Source organism: Tamandua tetradactyla, chromosome 14 (genome assembly GCF_023851605.1).
Source record: "Tamandua tetradactyla isolate mTamTet1 chromosome 14, mTamTet1.pri, whole genome shotgun sequence".
Lineage (NCBI taxonomy): Eukaryota > Metazoa > Chordata > Mammalia > Pilosa > Myrmecophagidae > Tamandua > Tamandua tetradactyla.
In genome coordinates this window covers 52,870,232-52,894,055 of record NC_135340.1, presented here as the reverse complement: position 1 = coordinate 52,894,055, position 23,824 = coordinate 52,870,232, and the positions used below count along the sequence as shown (strand labels likewise).

General features: G+C 37.4%; 2 protein-coding genes across 5 annotated transcripts in view; one reads left to right on the top strand and one right to left on the bottom strand.

Moving 5' to 3' along the window:
- Nucleotides 1-382: 382 nt before the first annotated feature.
- Nucleotides 383-23,824, top strand: part of FSIP1 (fibrous sheath interacting protein 1) — a 213,914-nt gene continuing 190,472 nt past the window's right edge. For all 4 annotated transcript variants that reach the window (XM_077127425.1, XM_077127427.1, XM_077127424.1 and 1 more), the window contains exons 1-2: nucleotides 383-579; nucleotides 7,674-7,806. In XM_077127425.1, the coding sequence (XP_076983540.1) occupies nucleotides 7,681-7,806 (126 nt within the window). In that variant the 5' untranslated portion in view covers nucleotides 383-579; nucleotides 7,674-7,680. The remainder of the gene's footprint in view (nucleotides 580-7,673; nucleotides 7,807-23,824) is intronic.
- LOC143655111 (calcyclin-binding protein) lies at nucleotides 3,941-5,073 on the bottom strand. The gene has a single exon (XM_077126630.1). It carries the CDS (start codon nucleotides 4,924-4,926, stop codon nucleotides 4,234-4,236), a length of 693 nt encoding a protein of 230 aa, XP_076982745.1. The 5' UTR covers nucleotides 4,927-5,073; the 3' UTR covers nucleotides 3,941-4,233.

The following is a 23,824-nucleotide window of genomic DNA, read 5'->3' as shown; positions in this document are numbered from 1 at the left end:
AAAAAGACTACAAATAAAAGTAGGCATAAACAGCAATTATTACCCCGCCCCCCCCCCCTTTTTTTGGCTTGTAGCTCAATCTATGGAAGAATAACGTTTTAAATTTACATATCACTTAAAATTTACCAGGAACGTCACATATGATTTCTTCAAAGTTGCAGAGCCATTTTACAGAGGAGAAGGCTGAGGATCAGAGAGGACAGGATCTTCAGAGGAAGAGCGAGGGACAGAGCCACAAATGCAACCAGACTTTCTCGATCCAAGTTCAAGGTAAATACGAACAAACCATTCTCCAACCTTAAGGCGACCCCTGGCCTCATTTCTCACTTCTGAATGGTACAGCCCTATTCTCCTATCGCGAGACTGGAAAGTCGCGCTTCTGGTTGCCAGGGGAACAGCGTTCCCGGAGGCAGGAGGGCTTTGGACCTACGGCTTTTCCATTTCCACAGAGCCCGCGGTGGCGGAATTGACCCATCCCGTTGAGGGGAAGTGGGTGACGCTGCGAGTGCCAGCAATGAACTTCTGTCCCCGTCGTTGATTTGACAACGGGCACTTGCTCCCTGATTTCCCGCCGGGAAGGTGAGAAAATCGCACCGACCAGGGGCGGGTCTCTATCGCCGCGCGACAAGCCAATGAGGTGATGGCGCCGAGTCCTGTCCGACTACTAGGCGGGACACCCGAGGGGAAGGGGGCGCGGCCAGTGAGCTGCGGGTCGGCTGGTCGGCGGGTCGGCGGCGCAGGTGCTGACTGGCTCTGAGAATAAATCGGGGGAGTCCCGTTTCGCCGGGGATTTCCTAGGTCTGGCGGCAGGGTTTCCTGGCATTAGGACGTAGTACCAAGGACACTCAATGTTTCGTGCCCCCTGGCACCTAAGATCTGGACTTTCTGTCAGAATTAATCCCCAGCCATTTAAAATAGACCATAAACAGCAAGGGATGTGAATCGGAAGTGCACAACAAAAGAAAATAAAAGATCGTCAATAAACATTTGATTAGGTACTCAACCTCTTTTGTAATTCAAGAAATGTGAATCAAACTCGGATACCATTGTTACCTGTCAGATTGATAAAGATGAAAAAACGGACTATAACCAGATCTACCCCAGGCGGGGATTGGGAAGCGCGCACTCTGATTAAACCCTGTTGGTAGGAATGTAATTTGGTACAACTTTTTTGGAGGACAGTTTGGCGCACTACCAAAATGGAAACGTCAGTATTTTTTGACTCAGCAATTCCAGTTTATCTTATGGCTATATGAGCACGACTGAACAAAGATCTATACAAAGATAACGAAATTGATGTGTAATTTGCATACAGTAAAATTCCTTTGATAACAGAATTGATGTGTAATTTGCATACGGTAAAATTCCTCTTTTTTAGTGTACAGATCTGTGTTTTGACAAACGCATGCAATTATATAACTACCTCCGCAATCGAGATGCTGTTTTCATCATCCCCGCCCTCCCACAATCCTCTAGTGGCCCTCTGTAGTTACCCCTGCGTCCTTGCCTCTGGCGCCAGGGTTCTTTCTGTCCGTACGGTTTTGCCTATATCTGCATGCTATAAATGGAAGCAAATTGTAATTTTTGGAATCAGGCTTCTTTCAACTTAGCATAATACATTTGAAATTCATCCCTGTTGCGTGCGTCGTGAATTTATTCCCTTTTATTCCTTAGTAGTATTCCATTTTATGGATGTACCACAGTTTGTTTATCCACTTTCTAGTTGAGGGACATTTGGATTGTTTCCAATTTTTGGTGATTATTAATGAAGCCCCTGTAAACGTTCATGTACAGGTTTTTCTGTGAATATAAGTTTTCATTTCTTGGGTAAATAGCTAGTAATGAGATTATTGAGTTATATGGTAAGTGTATGTTTAACTTTGTGTGACTCCCAACAGTTTTGCTAAAAGAATGTCCCATTTTATTTTCTCACTGGCAGTGTATGAGAGTTCCAGTTGCTCCCCAAACTTGTTATTTATTTATTTAATTTTAGCCATTCTAATAGTGTGTACTGAGGTCTCATAGCAATTTAATTGCATTTTCCTAATGACTAATAATGTTGAATATCTTTTCCTGTACTAATTTGCCATCCATACGTCTTCTTTGGTGACATGCCTTTTCTGGTCTTTTCCTTGAGTTTTGAGACTTCTTTCTAAAAGAAAAGCAGCCCGTGGCTTTTGTTTTTGTTTTCTTAACTTCTTTTAAAGAGCAGATGTATTCCAAATTTTTAATAAGTATATTTTTTTGTTGTTGCATCACTTTTTGATGTTATATCCTGCTTTTGATGTTGTCCCTAAAAAACTTTTGCCTAGCCAAAGTCACATATATTTTCTAGAGATTTTATAGTTTTAAGTTTTACTTTTAGGTCTGTGATAAATTTTGAGTAAATTTCTATATAAAGTTTAGCATTGCAAATACTCCATAAACATCCTAAATGAGCTGGTTAAAAAAAGTGCTGCAGCTATATAATGAAATACTGTATTGCAGTTGGAAGGCATGAAATATATCTATAAATGTTGATATAGAAAAATCTCCAAAATAAATTAATGGAAAAAAAAAGCATTTGCAAAATACCATGCCATTTCTGTGTGTGTTTGTGTTGGGGAGGAGTTGATGGTTATAAAGAATAGAAGGTTTGCCTATGCCTAAAAAAACAAGACCTGTTGAACTTTCTTGGGGCGAGGGGAATTTTAACTTAAAAAATTTTACATTCTTTTGTATTATTCGATTATTTTTCTCATGGGCAAGAAGTCCTTACATAATAAATATATAAAGTAAAAAAAAAACCCACAAAATAAACTTTTAAACATAAAAATACTGAAACTAAATGTAATTCCACATTTTAAAAGCCTGGCTGTTCATAATTACTAAACAGAGGATGATTCATTTTCTATTGGTTCTTCCATTCATCCAAAAATATCAAATTACAGCCACCATCTGTCCCATTTTGGTTTTAAATCATCCATGATGGTTGCATTCCTCACAAGCTTATAAGAAAAAATTAAAATTAATCTTCTTTGAAATGAATGTTGTGAAAAATTGGTATGTGTTAGTAGCGGTTGATTACAATTAAGAACCTGATTTACATCTATTTAATGGACTGTCATGATGCAAATAACATATTTTGAAGTTTTGATATTTTTGAAATATCTTTAATGTCATAAGAAAATGCTTATTGTATAATGTTAAGTGAGCAATATGAGTCCAATTTATTGAAAAAAAGGCATGGAGCAAAGACAGAAAAGAAATGCACCAGCAGTATGCAGCTTGGAGTGATTGATGTTGGGTGATTTTTATTTATATTTGACTTTACTTTAATAGTGCATTCTAGAAATTTTTCTGCAACAAATACAGTTTTAAATTATGAAAACAAGGTGTGCTAGTTTGAAATGATTTATGTACCCTGGAAAAGCCATGTTTTAATCCTAATCCCATTTTGTAAAGGCAACCGTTTCTTCTAATCCCTGTTCAGCATTGTATGTTTGAAACTATAATTAGATCATCTCCCTGATAATGTGATTTAGTCAAGAGTGGTTGTTAAGCTGCATTAGGTGATGACATGTCTCCACCCATTTGGGTGGGTCTTTATTAGTTTATGGAGTCCTATAAAAGAGGAAACATTTTGGAGAATGAGGGAGATTCAGAGACAGCAGAGAATGCTGCAGCACCATGATGCAGAGAGTCCATCAGCCACCGCTTTGGAGATGAGGAAGGAAAATGCTTCCCGGGGAACTTCATGAAACAGGAAGCCTGGAGAGAAAGCTAGCAGGTGACGCTGTGTTCACCATGTGCCCTTCCACATGAGAAAAGAACTGTGACTTTGTTCACCATGTGCCTTCTCACTTGAGAGAGAAACCCTGAACTTCATCAGCCTTCTTGAACCAAGGTGTCTTTCCCTGGATGCCTTTGATTGGACATTTCTATAGACTTGTTTTTTTTTTTTTTTTTATTAGGCAAGACTTGCTTTTTAATAATTCAAGGAAGAATGTAACATAACCCTTTGTTGAACAAAATGACCAGGTGTACTAAGGAAATCATCTTTGGATGAAGTGTTCAATTAGCACATTCTATTTAAATAAATCCTCCAGTAGGAGATGGATAATCCATTGCCTTTACTTGCAGGAAGGCTATATAAGTAATTAGCTGGCAAACTGTATCTGTGCAGCATCCCAACATTCCCTTATTGGAAATATCCTATTTCCACATCACAGTTCCCAAAAGAACCTTTAAGTCTCAAAATTCTGTGTCTCCTTTGGCTTGCTTCTCTCTTGATTCTACCCACGCTTTATTAATGGTTCGTTTCATATCATCATCTCCATCTTCATAAATTTTCTTTAGAACATTCATCAATCCCTCACTAGGATCTGTTTCAGTGTCGTAGGAAGGCTTTTCTTTCTCTTTGCATTCTTTTTCAACCTGAGTTAGGTAGTCCCACCGTGTGTTTTCTGCTTTCTTTCTACATAAGATAAGAATTGTATCAGTCTTGACTTTTTTTGAACTGCCTTCCACAGAGATGGGTTTCAAGAGGTTGTTCACAATCATGGAATAATTCTTCCCATTTAGATTCTTCACCAGAAGATCAAATGACCTCTCTGTGAACTGCACCTGCACATTCTCAGTGGGGACCTGATGAACTCCACTTAAAGTAATGTAGATTTTCACAAACTTATCTGACTGATCCCATCCATAATTACTGATTTTCACTGTGTATCCTGTGGTAATGGGAGCAACCACAGCCGCCGGCTTTTCATTTTCAAGAGGTTCTGCTTTCCCCTGTGACTTCTGCTGCATCTTGTTCTTGATTTCCATCTCAACTTTGGATTTTTCAGTTGTAAGTGCATCACGTATTCTTTTTCTAGTGGCCTTTTCCAGCAATACCTTCACCTCTTCCAGGTCTTTTTGAAGCTCTTCCAAAGCTGAAGCCATAGTCAGGCTAGGTCAGGCCAAAGGCCCGAGCTGCAGCCGCACAGGAAAAGGAACAGGAAACGCTGGACGGAGCACGCTCACCCTGAAAGCAGTCCGCACAGGAATAGGGAGCAATGCCCGCAGCCGGTGAGCACAGCGAGGAAATCGCGGATCTAGACTTGTTTTATTTGGGACATTTTCTCGGCCTTAGAACTGTAAACTAGCAACTTATTAAATTCCCCTTTTTAAAAGCGGTCCTGTTTCTGGTATATTGCATTCTGGCAGCTAGCAAACTAGAATATAAGGTATACTTATTTATAGAAAGCCAGAAAACACAGATAAGCAGAAAGTTTTAAAAAGGGCAAGAGGAACATCCATGAACTCTCCAATCCAGAATATAACACTCTTACATCCTTGATGTGATTGTCTTTCAGGTCCCTTTCTGTATATTCCTTTCATTAGAGAAATTAAAATTTTCTAAAAACAAAATTATTGACAATTTGTATTTCTTTTTCTTTCCTTTTTTCTGGGGTCTGTAAATTTCTTGTTTATGCCCTTAGCCAGTTTTCTATTGGAATGTTTCTTTTTCTTATTGATTGGTAAGTGCCCTTCAAATCTGTAAATTCATATTTTGTATACCATCTATGTTTCATATATTTTTCCCAGTTTCTCAGGTGTCTTAATTTTATTTTGTGTCCTTTTTTTATGTTCAAGATTCAAGGACATTAAATGTTATATAATCAGTTCCATTAGTCTTTTCCTTTTGGTTTTATGCTTTTGGTGCCAGGCTTATTAAGTCATAAGTATGTACATTTCCAATTCCTTGGAGAGTTCATATTTTACATTTATTATTTTTAAAATTACCTTTTATCTTTATTAAAGTAATATGGTTTAAAATGCCAAACTGTACTATAACATTTACAGTTGAAAAAAAAAAAACCATCCCTAGTGTCACTCACCAATGGCAACCATTTAAAATTCTTAAATATTATGCTTATTTAACTTTTTTTTGTTTATCAGCTTTTGGACATTCTCTTTGATTTCCTGTTATTACAGATTAGATTTATTGTACTCCTCTGTCCATTTACATAATCCTTCCCACATATCTCCAGTATAATCAATCCACAATATTTAGTTGAACCAGCATTTAGTTTTTATGCAGTTACAACTATTTGAATGTTGTTTTACTAGTTTCTTTCTTGTACAGTGTTTTATGTTTCTTGAGGAAATTTCTATGTGACTATTGACAGTTCTTTTTAAATGTTCAGATATAACTGTAAACTCCTATTTCAATGCCCTTTATTGATACTTTTTTCCACATGGTCAAATTCATAAATTGGCATCTCCAGATACCCTGGAACTGTATTTTATTTGGCCTATTATTTTCAGGAACAAAGAAAATACCACAGGCAAATGGGAAGATTTCTGGAGCCTTTTAGCTGATATGAGTCACTGACAGTTCACTTTGCCTCTTCCTTAAATGGCATTTATTTTACCACTTCTGGACATGCTTCCGTCTCATTGCTCCTTCAGCAGGCCACAATAGGTCTCCCTTGACAGGGTGTTCAGGGTGCTTACAAAATATTTTGCAATATTTTTTGTGACTTATGCTTTTTGGTTGTGATGTGGCGCTCCAGGTGATCTGTCATCCAATAACACTAATGTCAGTGCCTTCCTTAATCAGCCCAAACCCTTTTGTAGAGTTTGACTAATGTTGTGATCAATATCTTCTTTTTTTTTCCATTTGTTAAGATGGAAAGAGTTGACCTATTGGTCCTTGAAGCATCAGTTTTGGCACACTGAATGGTTTGAGGCTAAAGCATATTATCCCTCCTTGTGCCTTGGAAGAGCTTCAGGTTGTTTATGTTTGTGCTTCTTCCTACTTCCAAAACTTCCCTGGATTTTGCCTCTGCTGTTCAAAAGAAAGAGAGAAAGAAAAATGAGTCATTTTGGAGGGTAAGAATAGGACATTGTTATATAGCTGAGAAGATGCAATTGCCTTTCGTCATTCTGTTATGAGAGAAATAGTTTAATACATAATTGTTAGGAATTTAGGAGAAAATTTATTGGAAAATATTCATTCATAAGTAAAGTTACGGGGTGAGAGGAATTCTCCCTAATATATATATATATTCTCCCCCAACATCACTGAAGGAATCTGAAATGGTTCCTGATCAAGGGCACAGTTTGGAAGAATCAGTGTGCCCACAGTGCTCAACTTCTCCCTCCGACTTAAACTACCCTGCCTAGTATTTCCTGCTTCAGAAACAGCACTGGAAATAGAGTAGCCAGGGTGGTGAGAAGCCTGCTGACAGTGTCATGAAAAGTAAAGAGATTGGGTATGTTCAGCCAGATAATGACAGTTGAAACCTTGTGCTATAGTAGAGGAAGTAGGTTTTATTCTGTTGTTTAAGAAGTAGAATCATGAAAGTAGAATAATTTTTGAAGGCGAGGTTTGAAATAGCATAAGAGCAGTGCCCTACGAATAGGTGCTCCATGAAAATGGAGTTACAATGATGTAAGATTTAATGATTTTATGCACTTAAGGTAATGTAAGATTTAATGATCCATATACACAAACATCTTTTGATGAAATTGGGGAACCCTTAGTGTGACTTCGGTAGCGACATAATTCTTTGAACAAAGGCTCTGAGTTTTATATTTATATTAATAAATATAAAATTTATAATTTATATTAATATTAATCGACTAATGGGTCATTTAAACATGTAAGTCCTAACTTACTTTTTAATTTATTTCTGTTTCAGGATATTAATGGATATTATAAAGGGAAACCTAGATAGAATTTCAAAACCAGCCTCAAATTCAAGAACACGACCTGGAGGCAGAAGTTCAAATTCTTCTTTGGAGGTGCTCTCACCAGAACCAGGACCCTTCAAGGTAATTTGCTGATTAGAAATGATTTGAATTCCTCCCGATCTCTTAGCAATTGATGAAACCAAGGTTATTGTTAAGTCCCATTATAAGGCTCCTGCAAGAGGGTGTGTTCAAGGAGGGCTCATGGGATTCCTTGGATTTTACTTTAGATCATTTAGTATGACAGTATTTCTCTCTCTTCCTTCTTTCCTCTCCCCTCCCTTCCCTCCCTTTCTCCCTCCCTTCTTCCCTCCCTTCTGTGCAGTATGGTTTGTTTGTTGACTGTTATATTTTACATGTATAACAGGTACATGTAAATCCTTTTACATGTTAATGTTCAAAAATACTTACATGTTAATCTTTTTTTTCATAAGAAAGCTTGGTATTCCAACATCTAATATACCCCCATTCACTTTACTATGAACAAGATTCAGTATTTAAAAAAATATTTTTATTGATAAAACAACATACATACAAACATTCTTCACATATAAACATTTCATGTATGGTATACAGTCAATGGCTCACAACATAATCACATAATCATATATTCACCACCATTGATCATCTCCTTGAATAGCTGCATCACTCCAGAAAAAGAACCAAAAAAGAAAAAACTCATACATACCATACTCCTCACCGCTACCCCCTCACCGACCACTAATATTTCCATCTACCCAATTTATTTTAACCTTTCTTCCCCCTACCATTTATCCATTTCCGATCCACATTCTTTACTTATCTGTCCCTACCCTATAGACAAGGTCCCCACAATCACACAGTCACACCGTAAAAGCCACATCATTATACAATCATCTTCAAGAAACAAGGCCAATGAAACATAGCTCCACAGCCTCAGGCACTTCCCTTTAGCCCCTCCAATACACCACAAACCAAAAAAGAGATATCTATATAATGCAAAAGAATAACTTCCAGGATAAACTCTCTACTGTTTTAAATCATTCAGCCACTGATACTTTATTTTTTTCTCATTTCTCTCTTCCCACTTCTGGTCAAGAAGGTTTTCTCAGTCCCTTGATGCTGGTTCCCGTTCCATCCTGGGATTTCTGTCCCACATTGCCAGGGAAATCTACACCCCTGGGAGTCATGTCATATGTAGAGGGGGAAGGCAGTAAGTTCACTTGCCGTGTTGGCTTAGAGAGAGAGAGGCCACATCTGAGCATCAAAAGAGGTTCTCTGGGGTGGCTCTTAGGCCTAATTTTAAGTAGGCTTAACCTATCCTTTGCAGGAATAAGTTTCATAGAGGTAAACCCCAAGATTGAGGGCTCAGCCCATTGATTTGGTTGTCCCCACTGCTTACTAGAATATCAGAAATTCTCCAAATAGGGAAGTTGAATATTTCCCCCTCTCTCCCCATTCTCCCAAGGGGACCCTGCAAATACTTCTTTATTCACTCTTCATATCACTCTGGAATCTATCAGGGCATCACACCAACCTGGACAAACTAACAAAATTTCACGCTACATTCAAGACTGCATGTGCTCATGGAATTAACTAAAATGACCATACAAGGCAAATTAGGAAGTGTACCACCCAAAATATAAATTTTGCACCAAATAAACATCTTTCCCTTTAGTCTCACACAGAAGTTCAAGTTTTAAAACATGGACGATATAATCCTTTACCCAGTCTTCTAAGATTCAGTATTTTTAAAAAAGTGTCTTGGGTAAACACCCCATGTGGCATATGTTTGGCAGGTACAGTACCTGGCTATGACCTCTTTTTCTTTAGTTGTCTCTTTTTCTCTTCTTGAAAACATCTAAACTTGATTTTTAAAAAAAGAACTAGCTTTTTCATCTGTGACATGAGACAATTCATACCTTTAAAAGTTGTGGGAAACAAAAATTTTGGACCTGATGGTGAAAAAAATCTTTGCAATGAATCCATATCCATTTATTTATTTTTTTGATTTATGTACTAGAGTCTGTATTTCATGATTTAGTACAGGAAATATAAAGCTCTTTAGGAATTTCAAGCAGAAAGGGATTGAATACAAGAATTCACTTCCTTAAAACTATTGGAAGGCAGGAAAGGAAGTTTTGGGAGGGATTTTGGCTGGATTATTGGTTTCCGGGTCATCCCATCATAGCTGGGATGCAGAGATAAAAAAGTTACTACTTCTGCTCCTGGGACTGCCACAAGCCCCTCAGAACCCTAAAGTCAGTGCAGATATGCAAAGACAGCTGCCTTTGATATTTCTTGCCGGTCCTTTATCAGGAGCTTAGGAAGAGGGCCTCTAACACACTTCTGTGGTCTAAATCTTGTGCAGGTACATCTAATTTGATGATCCTACTTTGCATCCAGAACCCTAGCTGCAGGTGACTTTGTAAAATACAGTTTCTAGTTAACTCTTGGTTTTGTTTAATCTAGTTCTGCATTGTTACTATATGGTGTGTTAACTATTACAGCTCTATAATCATTCTTGGTATCTGGTAGAACAGGTACCCCCATCTTCCATAAATCATATGTTCTAGTTTGCTAGCTGCTGGAATGCAACGTACCAGAGATGGATTGGCTTTTACTAAAAGGGGATTTATTTCTTTAGTTCTTCAGAGGAAAGACAGCTAAATGTCAACTGAGGTTCTTACTTATGTGGGAAGGCACAGGGTGCTCTCTACTGGCCTTCTCTCCAGGCCTCTGGTTCCAACAACTTTCCCTGGGGTGATTTCTTTCTGCATCGCCAAAGGCCTGGGCTGAGCTGTGAGTGCTGAGATGAGGTATGCTGAGCTGCTTGGGCTGTGTTACTTTGAGCTCTCATTTAAGCACCAGCCAGTTAAGTCAAACATCATTCATTGCAGTAGGCACGCCTCCTAGGTGACTGCAGATGTAATCAGCAACAGATGAGGTTCACATACCATTGGCTCATGTCCACAGCAACAGAACTAGGTGCCTTCACCTGGTCAAGTTGACAACTGAATCTAACTGCCACATCATATAAATAGAATCATATAGTATGTAGATTTTGAGTCTGGCTTTTTTCTCTTAGCGCAACGCATTTGAGATTCATCCAGGTTGTTGCAGGTATCAATACTTTATTTCACTTTATTGCTGCTGAGTTTTCCATTGTATGGTCATACTACAGTTTGTCCATTCCCTAATTATTTCTAGTTTTTGATGTTTTTTTCTGATTTTTGATGATTATGCATAAAGCTGCTATAAATATTCACATGCAGTATTGCTTTTGGGAGAAGTAGGTTTTATTTCACTTGGATAAATACCTAGGGGTGTGATTGTAGGGTAAGCATATGTTTAACTCTAAGAAACTACCCAATTGCTTTCTTTTTCCACAAGCGATGCATGAGAGTTCCAGTTGCTCTGATATTAATTTTTGTTTTGTCACCCTAACAGGTATCCTGTAGTACTTCACTGTAGTTTCATTTTATTTTCCATAAATTTGTCGTCACAAACTTTTTTTCCTTTTTTTGTGAAAAATAATATATATGTAAAAAACTCAATAAATTGCAAGGCGCATTGCAACAATTAGTTGTAGAACAGATTTCAGAGTTTGGTATGGGTTACAATTCCACAATTTTAGGTTTTTACTTCTAGCTGCTCTAAGATAGTGGAGACTGAAATAGATATCATTATAATGATTCAGCAGTCATACTCATTTGTTATACCCTGCCTTCTCTGTATAACTACACTATCACCTTTGATTTTTCTCCTACTCCTTAGAGGTATTTGGGCTATGCCCATTCTAACTTTTTCATGTTAAAAGAGGCTGTTGATAATATGAGATGGGGGATGGAACTAGTTGATGTTCTGGAGAGGCTGGCCTCTCTGCGTTTCAGGACTTATCTGGTCCACGGACCCATCTGGAGGTTGTAGGTTTCTGGAATGTTACCCTAGTGCATGGAATCTTTGTAGAATCTTGTATAACAGCTTAGATGTTCTTTAGGATTGGCTGGAATGGTTTTGGTTGGGATTTGGCAAGATATGATAGGTAGCAATGTCTAACTGAAGCTTGTATAAGAGTGACCTCTAGAATATCCTCTCAACTCTATTTGAATTCTCTCAGCCACTGATACCTTATTTGTTCCACTTCTTTTCCCCCTTTTGGTCAGGATTGCATTGTTGTTCCCACCATGCCCTGGCCAGGCTCATTCCTTGGAGTCATCTCCCACATCGCCAAGGACACTTTCACCCCTGGATGTCCCTCATTGTAATTTAATTCATATTTCCTTGGTAACTAATAATGTTGAACATCTTTTCTTGTACTTATTTGCAATCCATCCAGCTGTTTTGGAAAGTGTTCAGTTTTTCAGCCTACTTTGTTTTGTTGTGTTAGTGTTCGTATTGTTGACTTTTAATTTGAACTTTTTATTTTGAAATACTTTCAAACTTACAGGGCAGTTACAAAGATATTACAAACTTGATATAGTAAACCCCAATGTACCTCTACACCCCCTAGATATCCAGATCCTCCAGTTTTAACATTTTGCCACATTTGCTGTATCATTCTATCTAAAATCTATCTATCCATCAATTGATCAATCCATTTTCTTAACATTTAAATGTAAATTGTATACATCATCCTTCCTGAATACTCTATACTGCCATGTACATTTCCTATGAACAAGACATTCACTAGGTCACCACCTTAAGTGTAGTTATCAAGGTCATGAAATTTCACATTGTTATGAAGCTTACAGTCTTTTCCAATTTTTTTCATATGTCCCAATAATGTCCTCCCTTATTAGATCTTGTTCAGAAATAATTGTCATTGTTTCTTTTTTCTTTTTTTTTTGTATGCTATATGGTGAGGGTCACATTTCATTATTTTCCATATGAGTATCCCATTATTGCAGCACCATTTGTTGAACTCTGTGTTTTCCTTTGTTTCTTTTGCTTGTTTTTTTTGTTTTTGGGATGTACATGGTCTGGAAATCGAATCTGGGTCTCCTGCATGGCAGATGAGAATTCTACCACTGAACTACCCTTGTGTCTCTGCCATTGTTTCTTTAGTTACTCTTTTTTTCTTAATTGTAGGAACATATAGACAGCATAAACTTTGCTGTTTCAGTCACTCTCAAGCATACCATTCAATGGGATTATTCACATTTATAGTATTGATGTATTCTTACCAACTTACATTACTAAAACTTTCCCATCTCCCCACTTTCTTTGCCCCAGCTCTAGCAACTTGTATTCTATGCCTCTATGAGCTTGTGTATTCTCTGATATTTTCCTTGTAGCTTCCATGGGGCTTAAATTTAACATCCTAAATCTGTAACAGTCTTACTTGCTTTAAAACCAATTTAACTTCAGTAGTACACACACTATGTTCCTGTGCCCATCCGTTCCCCTACTTTTGTGTAGTTCTTGTCACATATTGCATATTCATACATTGTGAGTCCCGAACCACTAATTTATCATTACATTTTATATATTTGCTGTTTAGATATTATGGGAAGTAAAAAGTAGAGTTACAAACCAAAAATACAGTAGTGCTGGCATTTATATTTACACATGATTTTGCCCTGAGCAGAGATTTTTATTTATTTTTTCATGTGGCTTCAATCTGTTATCTTTTATATTTTCCTTTCAACCTACAGAACTCATTTAGCATCTCTCATAGGGCCCATATGGCGGTGATGAACTCTTGCAGCTTTTATCTTTCCTTCATTTTTTTTAAAACTTTCTTTATTATATAGTATAACATATATGCAAAGCAAAGAAATAAAAAAGCAATAGTTTTCAAAGCACTCTTCAAAAAGTGGTTACATAATAGATTCCAGAGTTTGTTATGGGCTACCATATGATCCTCTTAAATTTTTCCTTCTAGCTGCTCCAGAATATAGGAGGCTAGAGGGCTTAAATACTTTTTTATCATCACAGTCGACTTTTTTTCCTTCTTTTTTTTGTGAACAATAACATATATACAAAAAAGCTATAAATTTCCAAGCATAGCACCACATTAGTTGTAGAACATATTTCAGACTTTGACATGGGTTACAATTTCACAATTTTAGGTTTTTACTTCTAGCTGCTCTAAAATACTGGAGACTAAAAGAGATATCAATTTAATGATTCAACATTCATATTCATTTGTTAAGTCCTATCTTCTATGTATAATTCCACTATCACCTTTGATCTTTCCATACCTCTCATTGGAGTTGTTTGGGCTATGGTAATTCTAAATTTTTGATATTGGAAGGGTCTGTCACTAATATGGGGTAGGGACATGGAACTATCTGATGTTCTGGAGAGGCTGGGCTAGGTTTCAGGACTTATCTGGACCAGCGACCTATCTGGAGGTTGTAGGTTTCTGACAAGTTACTCCAGTGCCTGGAACCCTTTGTGGAATCTTTTAAATTGCCCTAGGTGTTCTTTAGGATTGGCTGGAATGGTCCTGGTTGGGGGTTGACAGGTTATGATACGTAGCTTGTTGTTCTAGTTTGCTAGCTGCCAGAATGCAATACACCAGAAATGGAATGGCTTTTAACAAGGGGAATTTAATGAGTTGCTAGTTTACAGTTCTAAGGCTGAGAAAATGTCTCAATTAAAACAAGTCTATAGAAATGTCCAATTTAAGGCATCTGGGGAAAGATACCTTGGTTCAAGAAGGCTGGCGACGTTCAACGTTTCTCTCGCAGCTGGAAGGGCACATGGCGAACATGGCGGCGTCTGCTGGCTTTCATGTGCCTCTACCAAAAGGGACTCTTTCCAAAATGTTTCCTCTTTTAAAGGATTCCAGCAAGCGACTCCACCTTCAGTGGGTGGAGATAACACCTCCATGGAAATCATCTAATTAAAAGTTACCACCCACAATTGGGTGGGTCACATCTTCATGGAAGCAATCAAAATACTCCCACCCAGCGATATTGAATTAGGATCAAAGGGCATGGCTTTTCTGGGGTCCACCACAGATTCAGACCAGCACACTTGTGTAAGAGCAACCTCCAGAGTAGCCTCTCGACTCTATTTGAACTCTCTCTGCCACTGATACTTTATTAATTACATTTATTTTCCCCTGTTCCCATATTCCCATGTTTAGTCAGGATGAAATTGTTAATCTCATGGTGCCAGGTCTGGATTCATCCCTGGGAGTCATCTCCCATGTCGCCAGGGAGACTTTCACCCTTGGAAGTCGTGTCCCACGTAGTGGGGAGGGCAATGATTTCACTTGCAGAGTTGGGCTTAGAGAGACTGAGGCCGCATCTGAGCAACACCAGAAGTCCGCCAGAAGTAATGTTTAGGCATGCCTATAGGTGGTCTAAGCTTCTATCTTTCCCTCATTTTTGAAAGACAATTTCACCAGATATAAAATTTTTGGTTGGCAATTTTTGCTTTCAGCACTTTAAGTATGTCATCCCACTGCTGTCTTCCTCGGATTCCTTTGAGAAATTGGCATTTAATCTTATTGAGTCTTTCTTCTATATGACACATTGCTTCTCTCTTGTAGCTTTTGGAATTCTTGTATTAGCTTTGGCATGTGACAGTTTGATTATAAAATACTGAGGCAGTGGTCTACTTGGGTTTATTCTGTTTGGGGTTCATTGAGCATCTTGCATGTGTATATTCATGACTTACATTAAATTTGGGAAGTTTTCAACTATTGTTTCTTCAAGCAGTCTCTCTGTCCCTTTCTTTCTTTCTTTTCTTTCTGAGACTCCCACAAAGCATATATTATATGCTTGATAATATCCCACAGGTTCTGTTCACTTTACTTTGTTGTTTCTTCGTTCTCCTCTACAGACTGAAGGATTTCAATTGTCTTACCTTCAAGTTTGTTGATTCTTCTGCCAGTGCCAATCTGCTGTTGAATCCCACTAGGGAATTTTAAGTTTTGTTACCATGGTCTGTTTTGTTCCTTTTCATAATTTCCATCTCTCTATTGATATTTCATTTGTGTTCATCTTTCTAAAAAATTGTTTTCCTGAGTTCCTTTAGTTCTTTGTGTTTTCTTTTAGCTCTTTGAACATAGATAGGACCATTTTTTAAAACGGCTTTTTTTTTTGTTTTGCAATGTTGAAATATTTATTTTACAATTCGATAAGTTTTTTCCTTTTCCTTTTTTTTAAGAAGTATTTTTGTTGAGAATATCCACCCATGTATTGTCCAACCATATTATACAGTCAGTGGCTCACAATATCATCACATAGTTATGTATTCTTCACCATGATCATTTTTAGAACATTTGCATCACTCCAGAAAAAGAAATAAAAAGAAAAAAGAAAGAACTCATATACCCATTCCCCTTATCCCTCCTTTTCATTGACCCACACAGTATTTCAGTCTACCAAATTTTTACCCTTCATCACCTGCTATTATTTTATTTGTTTAATTTTACATATTTTTAATTTAATAAAACAATCAATATACTTAGAACTACCGGCAATGGTTTTCTTAGTTAGCCTAACCATAGGCACATATAATAAATTTTCCATATAAACATTGTAAAGCCTGTGTTTGCTTAGTAAGTTTCATAAACTAATTTAAAATTAAGGCAACAAGTAAAAAAATCTACATATTCGGATAGCAAAGTTCTTAAATTCTAAGTATTAAAAACTACCTCAGGTACTATTTGATCAGCGGTCACAACTGTGAATGTTCTCAGAATATAAAGTAGACAGTTCTTACAAATATCTGCATTGCTGTAGTAATGATCTATGTTATCAAATGTTTTCTTTATTTCAGGAAAATATGAAGATACAAATAATTTCACAATTAACATATGGAAATTTTTAAAATTAATTAAAAAATTTTTTTAAATACTAAAAAACACCAAACAAATGCGAACATTCATAACTATCGATCATTCCATTCTACATATATAATCGGTAATTCACAGTATCATCACATAGTTGCATATTCATCATCATGTTCATATCTTGGAAAATTTGCATCTACTCAGAAAGAGAGATAAAAAGAAAACAGAAAAAAATTCATACATACAATTCCCCCCACCCCTCCTCCTCACCGATCACCAGCATTTCACTCTAAATTTAACATTTGTTCCCCCTATTATTCATCTTTATTTCATATGTTTTACTCATCTGTTGATAAGGTAGATAAAAAGAGCATCAGATACAAGGTTTTAACAATCACATAGTGACATTGTGAAAGCTGTATCATTATACAATCATCTTCAAGAAACATGGCTACTGGAAGACAGCTCCACATTTTCAGGCAGTTCCCTCCAGCCTCTCCACTACATCTTGTCTAACAAGGTGATATCTATTTAATGCTTAAGAATAACCTCCAGGATAACCTCTCGACTCTGTTTGGGATCTCTCAGCCATTGACAATTTGTCTCATTTCACTCTTCCCCCTTTTGGTTGAGAAGGTTTTCTCAATCCCTTGATGCTGAGTCTCAGCTCATTCCATGATTTCTGTCCCACTTGCCAGGAAGGTCCACACCCCTGGAAGTCATGTCCCACATAGACAGGGGGAGGGTGGTGAGTTTGCTTGTTGTGTTGGCTGGAGAGAGAGGCCACATTTGAGCAACAAAATAGGTTCTCTTGGGGGTGACTCTTAGGCCTAGTTTTAAGTAGGCTTGACCTATCCTTTGTGGGGTTAAGTTTCATATGAACAGATGATAAGATTGGGGGCTCAGCCTATAGCTTTGATTGTCCACACTGTTTGTGAGAATATCAGGAATTCAACTTGGGGAAGTTGAATTTTCCCCCGTTCTCATCATTCCCCCAAGGGGACTTTGCAAATACTTTTTTATTCAGTGTTCAAATCACTCTGGGATTTATCGGGGCATCACTCTCGACAAACCTACAAAATCTCATGCCCTATGAAAGTTCCATGTACTTATGGTGTTCAATTAAGCTGTCTACATAAGTTATATTAGGAAATGCACTAGTCAAAATATAAATTTTGTACCAAATAAACGTTTTTTGCTTTAGTCTCACACATAACTTGAAATTTTAAAATATTAATTATCATCTATTTTCAGCACTCTGCAGTAATGACATTCCTGTGTTCTTCCTCATGCAAAAACATTTTATAAATTTGTACATTTAGTCACTATCAATATACTCTCTAGGCATTCCTAGATTATACCATCTCAGTCTTTATCGTCTTTCTTTCTGATATCATTTGTGCCCCAGCCCTTCTCCCTCTTTCATTCTCACATTCAGCTGCATTCAGTGTTTTAACATAATTGTATTACAGTTAGGTAGTATTGTGCTGTCCATTTCTGAGTTTCTACATTCAGTCCTGTTGCACTATCTGTATCCCTTCAGCTCCAATTACCCAATGTCTTACCCTATTTCTACCTCCTAATGGTCTCTGTTACCAATGAAATTCTCCAAGTTTATTCACTAATGTCAGTTCATATCCGTGAACAGTGTTTGTCCTTTTGTTTCTGGATAATGTCACTCAGCATAATGTCCTTAGGGTCCATCCATGTTGTTATATACTTCATAAATTTATTCTGTCTTACGGCTGCTTAATATTTCATCATATGTATATACCACAGTTTGTTTAGCCTCTCATCTGTTGATGGACATTTTGGCTGTTTCCATCTCTTCGCAATTGTAAATAATGCTGCTATAAACATTGGTGTGCAAATGCCTGTTTGTGTTCTTCCCCTCATGTCCTCTGAGTAGATACTTAGCAATGGTATTACCAGGTTATATGGCAATTCTATATTTAGCTTTTTGAGGAACCGCCAAACTGCCTCCCACGGCAGTTGTGCCATTTGACATTCCCACCAACAGTGGATAAGTGTGCCTCTTTCTCCACATCCTCTCCAGCCTTTGTCGTTTTCTGTTTTATTGATAATGGCCATTCTCGTGGGTGTGAGATGATATCTCATTGTGGTTTTGATTTGCATTTCTCTAATAGCCAGGGAAGTTGAGCATCTCTTCATGTGCCTTTTGGTCATTTGTATTTCCTCTTCTGAGAAGTGTCTGTTCAAGTCTTTTGCCCATTTTGTAATTGGGTTGGCAGTCTTTTTGTTGTTGAGTTGAACAATCTCTTTATAAATTCTGGATACTAGACCTTTATCTGATATATTGTTTCCAAATATTGTTTCCCATTGTGTAGGTTGTCTTTTTACTTTCTTCTATCCTTGAGAATGATCCATGAGCACTTGAGAAAAAGGTGTATCCTGCTGTTGTGGGATGTAATGTTCTATAAATGTCTGTTAAGTCTAGCTCATTTATTGTATTATTCAAATTCTCTGTTTCTTTATTGATCCTCTGTCTAGATGTTCTGTCCATTGATGAGAGTGTGGAATTGCAGTCTCCAACTTTTATGGTAGATGTGTCTATTTCTCTTTAAAGTGTTTGCCTCATGTATTTTGGAGCATTCTGGCTTGATGCATAAATATTTATGATTGTTATGTCTTCTTGTTGAATTGTTCCTTTTATTAATACACAGGGTCCTTCTTTGTCTCTTTTAACTGTTTTACATTTGAAGTCTAATTTGGTGGATATTAGTGTAGCTGCTTCTGCTCTTTTCTGATTGTTATTTGCATGGAATATCTTTCCCGACCTTTCACTTTCAACCTGTGTTTATCCTTGGGTCTAAGATGTGTTTCCTGTAGACAGCATATAGATGGGTCCTGTTTTTTTAATCAATTCTGCCTGTCTGTGTCTTTTTGATTGGGGAGTTTAATCCATTAACATTTAGTGTTATTACTGTATGGGTAGTACTTTCTTCTACTATTTTACCTTTTGGATTTTTATGTCATATCTAATTTTTCTTCTTTTTACATTTACTGATAGTCTTCCTTTCCACACTCTTCTCCACACGTCTCTCTTCTATCTTTTTGTATCTGCCTCTAGTGCTCCCTTTAGTATTTCTTGCAGAGCCAGTCTCTTGGTTGCAATTTTTCTCAGTGATTTTTTGTCTGAAAATGTTTTAATTTCTCCCTCATTTTTGAAGGACAATTTTGCTGGATATAGAATTCTTGTTTGGCAATTTTTCTCTTTTAGTATCTTAAATATATCATCCTACTGTCTCCTTGCCTCCATGGTTTCTGCTGAGAAATCTACTCATAGTCTAATTGGGCTTCCCTTGTATGTGATGGAATGCTTTTCTCTTGCTGCTTTCAAGATTCTCTCTTTCTCTTTGACATTTAACATTCTGATTAGTAAGTAAGTGTCTTGGAGTATGCCTATTTGGATCTATTCTCTTTGGGGCATGCTGCACTTCTTGGATCTGTAATTTTAAGTCTTTCATAAGAGTTGGGAAATTTTCAGTGATAATTTCCTCCATTAGGTTTTCTCCTCCTTTTCCCTTCTCTTCTCCTTCTGGGACTCTCACAACACGTATATTCATGCGCTTCATGTTGTAATTCAATTCCCTGAGTTTCTGTTCATATTTTTCCATTTTTTCCCCTTTATTTTCTTTTGCTTGTTGGATTTCAGATGTTCCATCCTGCAGTTCACTAATCCTATCTTCTACCTCTTGAAATCTAACATTGTAGGTTTCCATTGTTTTTTTCATCTCTTCTACTGTATCTTTCATTCACATGAGTTCTGTGATTTGGTTTTTCAGACTTTTGATTTCTTCTTTTTTGTTCATTTCTTGCCTTCTTTATATCCTCCCTCAATTCATTGATTTGATTTTTGATGAGGTTTTCCATGTCTGTTCATACATTCTGAATTAATTGTTTCAACTCCTGTTTCTCATTTGAATTGTTGGTTTGTTCCTTTGACTGGGCCATATCTTCAGTTTTCCTAGTGTGAGATTTGTTATTTTTTGCTGGTGTCTAGGCATTTAATTACCTTAATTAGTTTATTCTGGGGATTGTTTTCACTTCTTTTATCTAGAGTTTTCTTGCTGGCTGAATTTGTTGTCTGTCTGTTCTTTGACATTCAGTTCAGCTTTTTCTGTACCACTAGCTTAGACTTTGCCTAACAGAGGAGAATTTTTCAGTTTTTGTGTTCTTGTTTTTGCCTTGCCTGTATGGTGCCTTCCCCCTCCTCCACCCTTAGGAGGGTCCACTTAGGTATTATAGACCCCAGCTGAATTTTCCCAGACCAAACTGACCTCCTGTTAGGAGGAAAGAGTCACCTGCATCAGTTTTCCCTGATGGTGAGACCCAGCAGGTGGAAAGACTTTCCTGTGAAGTCTCTGGACTCTGTTTTTCTTATCCTGCCCAGTATGTGGCACTTGTCTGCCTGTGGGTCCCATCAGCATAAGATGATGAGGTACCTTTAACTTTGGCAGATTCTTCCTGCTGGGGGCGTGGTGGAGATAGAGGAGAGGTTGTAGGCTGGTTTTAATGGCTTCAAATTACCACGCCCTGGTGTCTGAATTCCTTGAGGGAGGGATTCTACCTGAATTGGGCCTCAACCCTCACTTGGGGAAGGCACCAGATCCAGACAAGCTCTCAGAGAAGCTTGTTTCTGCCTCTGCCTGGGGCAGTTATAGCCTGAGGAGCCCTGCTGCTGTATCCAAGGCTGTGTTTTGTAGAAACACAGCCACAAAAACTCTGTTTCTTTCTTTTTTTCCTTTTTCTGTCAGCCCTGCCCCCTTAGCTCCAGGGCAAAAATCAGCACCCTCCACTTTGACCAGGTTCACCTGAGCTGGGGGCCTATTTTTAGTAGTCAGAATTTGTGAATTAATTCCACACTTGAAGCTTAGTTGCGCTCAGCCCCTGCTGCTGGTAACGTCTGTTTCCTTTCCCCTCTGGGAAGCAGCCTATCGGGGAGGGGCACTGGCTGCCACGGCTTGGGTAACTCATGGTTCTGGGGGGTGCTCGCAGCCGGTCCAGCTGGTCCAAACTGGGGTACACTGTGTGTCTGGTCACTGACATGGCTCCAGGAGCTGTTCTGTACTGTTCCTGGTTATTTAGTTCTGGAGGACGAACTAAATCCCACACCTTGCTAAGCCGCCATCTTGGCTCCTCCAACAATCAACATATGGAAATTTTAATTACCTAAAATGGATATCTTAGTTAACTTATCCATAGGCATATTAAAAAAAAATTTAAGTGATCATCGTAAAACCTTTTGTACAATATGTTTCATAAGCCAATTTAAAATCAAAGCAAGGAAGGAAAAAAATCTATAAATACAGATATCCTATAGATATCAGAGTTAATCGAATTTTAATTGGTCAGTAGTATCTTAAATATCATTTGATTAACTATCAAAACTGTGTGTTCTCAAAATATCAAGTAAAAAGTTATTACAAATATCAACTTTGCTATAGTAGTGAGCTGTGTACTAAATATTTAAAAATTTTTGATTTCAGGAATTTATCTAAATTACTAAAACTGCCTATAGTTTTTTTAACCTTTTTTAGTTGTAAAATACAACATATATATATATATACAGAGAGAGAGAGAGAGAGAGAGAGAGAGAGAGAGAGAGAGAGAGAGAGAGAAAGAAAAGAGAGGAAAAAGCCAATAATTTTCAAAGCACACTTCAACAGACAACTACAGAACAGTTCCCAGAGTTTGTCTTGGGCTACCATGCGCTCAACTCAGATTTTTCCTTCTAGTTGCTCCAGAACACTGGCGGCTTTATCTCTAACTCAGATTTTTCCTTCTAGTTGCTCCAAAACACTGGCAGCTTTATCAGAGTAATAATAGTGGAATCATACAGTATCTATCCTTTTGTGTCTGACTTATTTCACTCGGCATTATGTCCTCAAGGTTCATCCATGTTGTCATATGTTTTGGGACATCATTTTTCTAAATGCTGCATAATGTTCCATTTTATGTATATACTGCATTTTGTTTATCCAGTCGTCTATTGTTTCCATCTGTTTGCAATTGTGAATAGTGCCACTATGAACATCGGTGTGCAAATGTCTGTTTGTGTCACTGCCCTCATCTCTTCTGGGTATATACTCTTCTGAGTATTGGTATTGCCAGGTCATAGAGCAACTCAATATTTAGTTTTCTGAGAAATCACCAAACTGATTTCCACAGTGGCTGAACCATTTTACATCCCCACCAACAGTGAATAAGTGTTCCAATTTCTCCGCATCCTCTCCAACATTTATAGTTTCCTGTTTGTTTAATAGCAGACATTGTTATAGGTGTGAGGTGATATCTCATTGTTGTCTTAATTTGCATTTCTCTTGTAGCCAGTGAAAATGAGTAGCTCTTCATATGCCTTTTAGCCATCTGTATTTGCTCTTCAGAAAAGTGCCTATTCATTTCCTCTGCCCATTTTATAATTGGGTTGTTTGCTCTTTTGTTAGTGAGCTGAGTAATTTCTTTATGAACACAGGATATCAAGCCTTTATCTGATATGTGGTTTCCAAATATTTTCTCCCATTGAGTTGGCTGCCTCTTCGCCTTTTAGCAAAGTCCTTTGAAGCAAAGAAGCTTTTGCTCTTAAGAATTCCCATTTATCTATTTTTTTCTTTCATAGCTTGTGCTTTAGGTATAAAGTTTAAGAAGCTACCTCCTATTACTGGATCTTGAAGATGTTTTCCTACATTTTTTTTCAAGAAGTGTTATGATATTGGCTCTTACATTTAGGTCTTTGATCCATTTTGAATTAATTTTTGTATAAGGTGTAAGATAGGGATCCTCTTTCATTCTTTTGACTATTGAAATTCAGTTCTCCCATGCCCATGTATTGAAAAGATATTCTGTCCCAATTCAGTGGATTTGGGGGCCTTATCAAAGATCAAACGTCCATAAATTTGGTGGCCAATCTCTGCATTCTCGATTCTATTCCACTGGTCAGTGCTTCTATCTTTCTGCCAGTACCATACGTTTTGACCACTGTAGCTTTATAGTAAGCTTTAAAGTCAGGAAGTGATAGACCTCCTAGTTCACTGTTCTTTTTTTGGATATCTTTAGCTATTTGAAGTCTCTTTCCCTTCCGTGTAAATTTGATAACCAATTTTTCCAAGTCTTCAAAGTAGATTGTTGGGATTTTTATTGGTGTTGTATTGAATCTGTAGATCAGTTTGGGTAGAATTGACATCTTGACAATAGTTAACCTTCCTGTTTGTGAGAATGGAATATCTTTCCATCTATTTAAGTCGTTTTTTATTTCTTTTAGCAATTTTTTGGGGTAATTTTCTGTGTATAAGTTCTTGACATCCTGATTAGACATATTTCTAGATACCTAATTCTTTTGGCCACTAT

What these genes read in the sequence shown, in the direction of transcription:
- LOC143655111 (XM_077126630.1), bottom strand. Translation starts at nt 4,926, where the DNA reads ATGGCTTCAGCTTTGGAAGAGCTTCAAAAAGACCTGGAAGAGGTGAAG.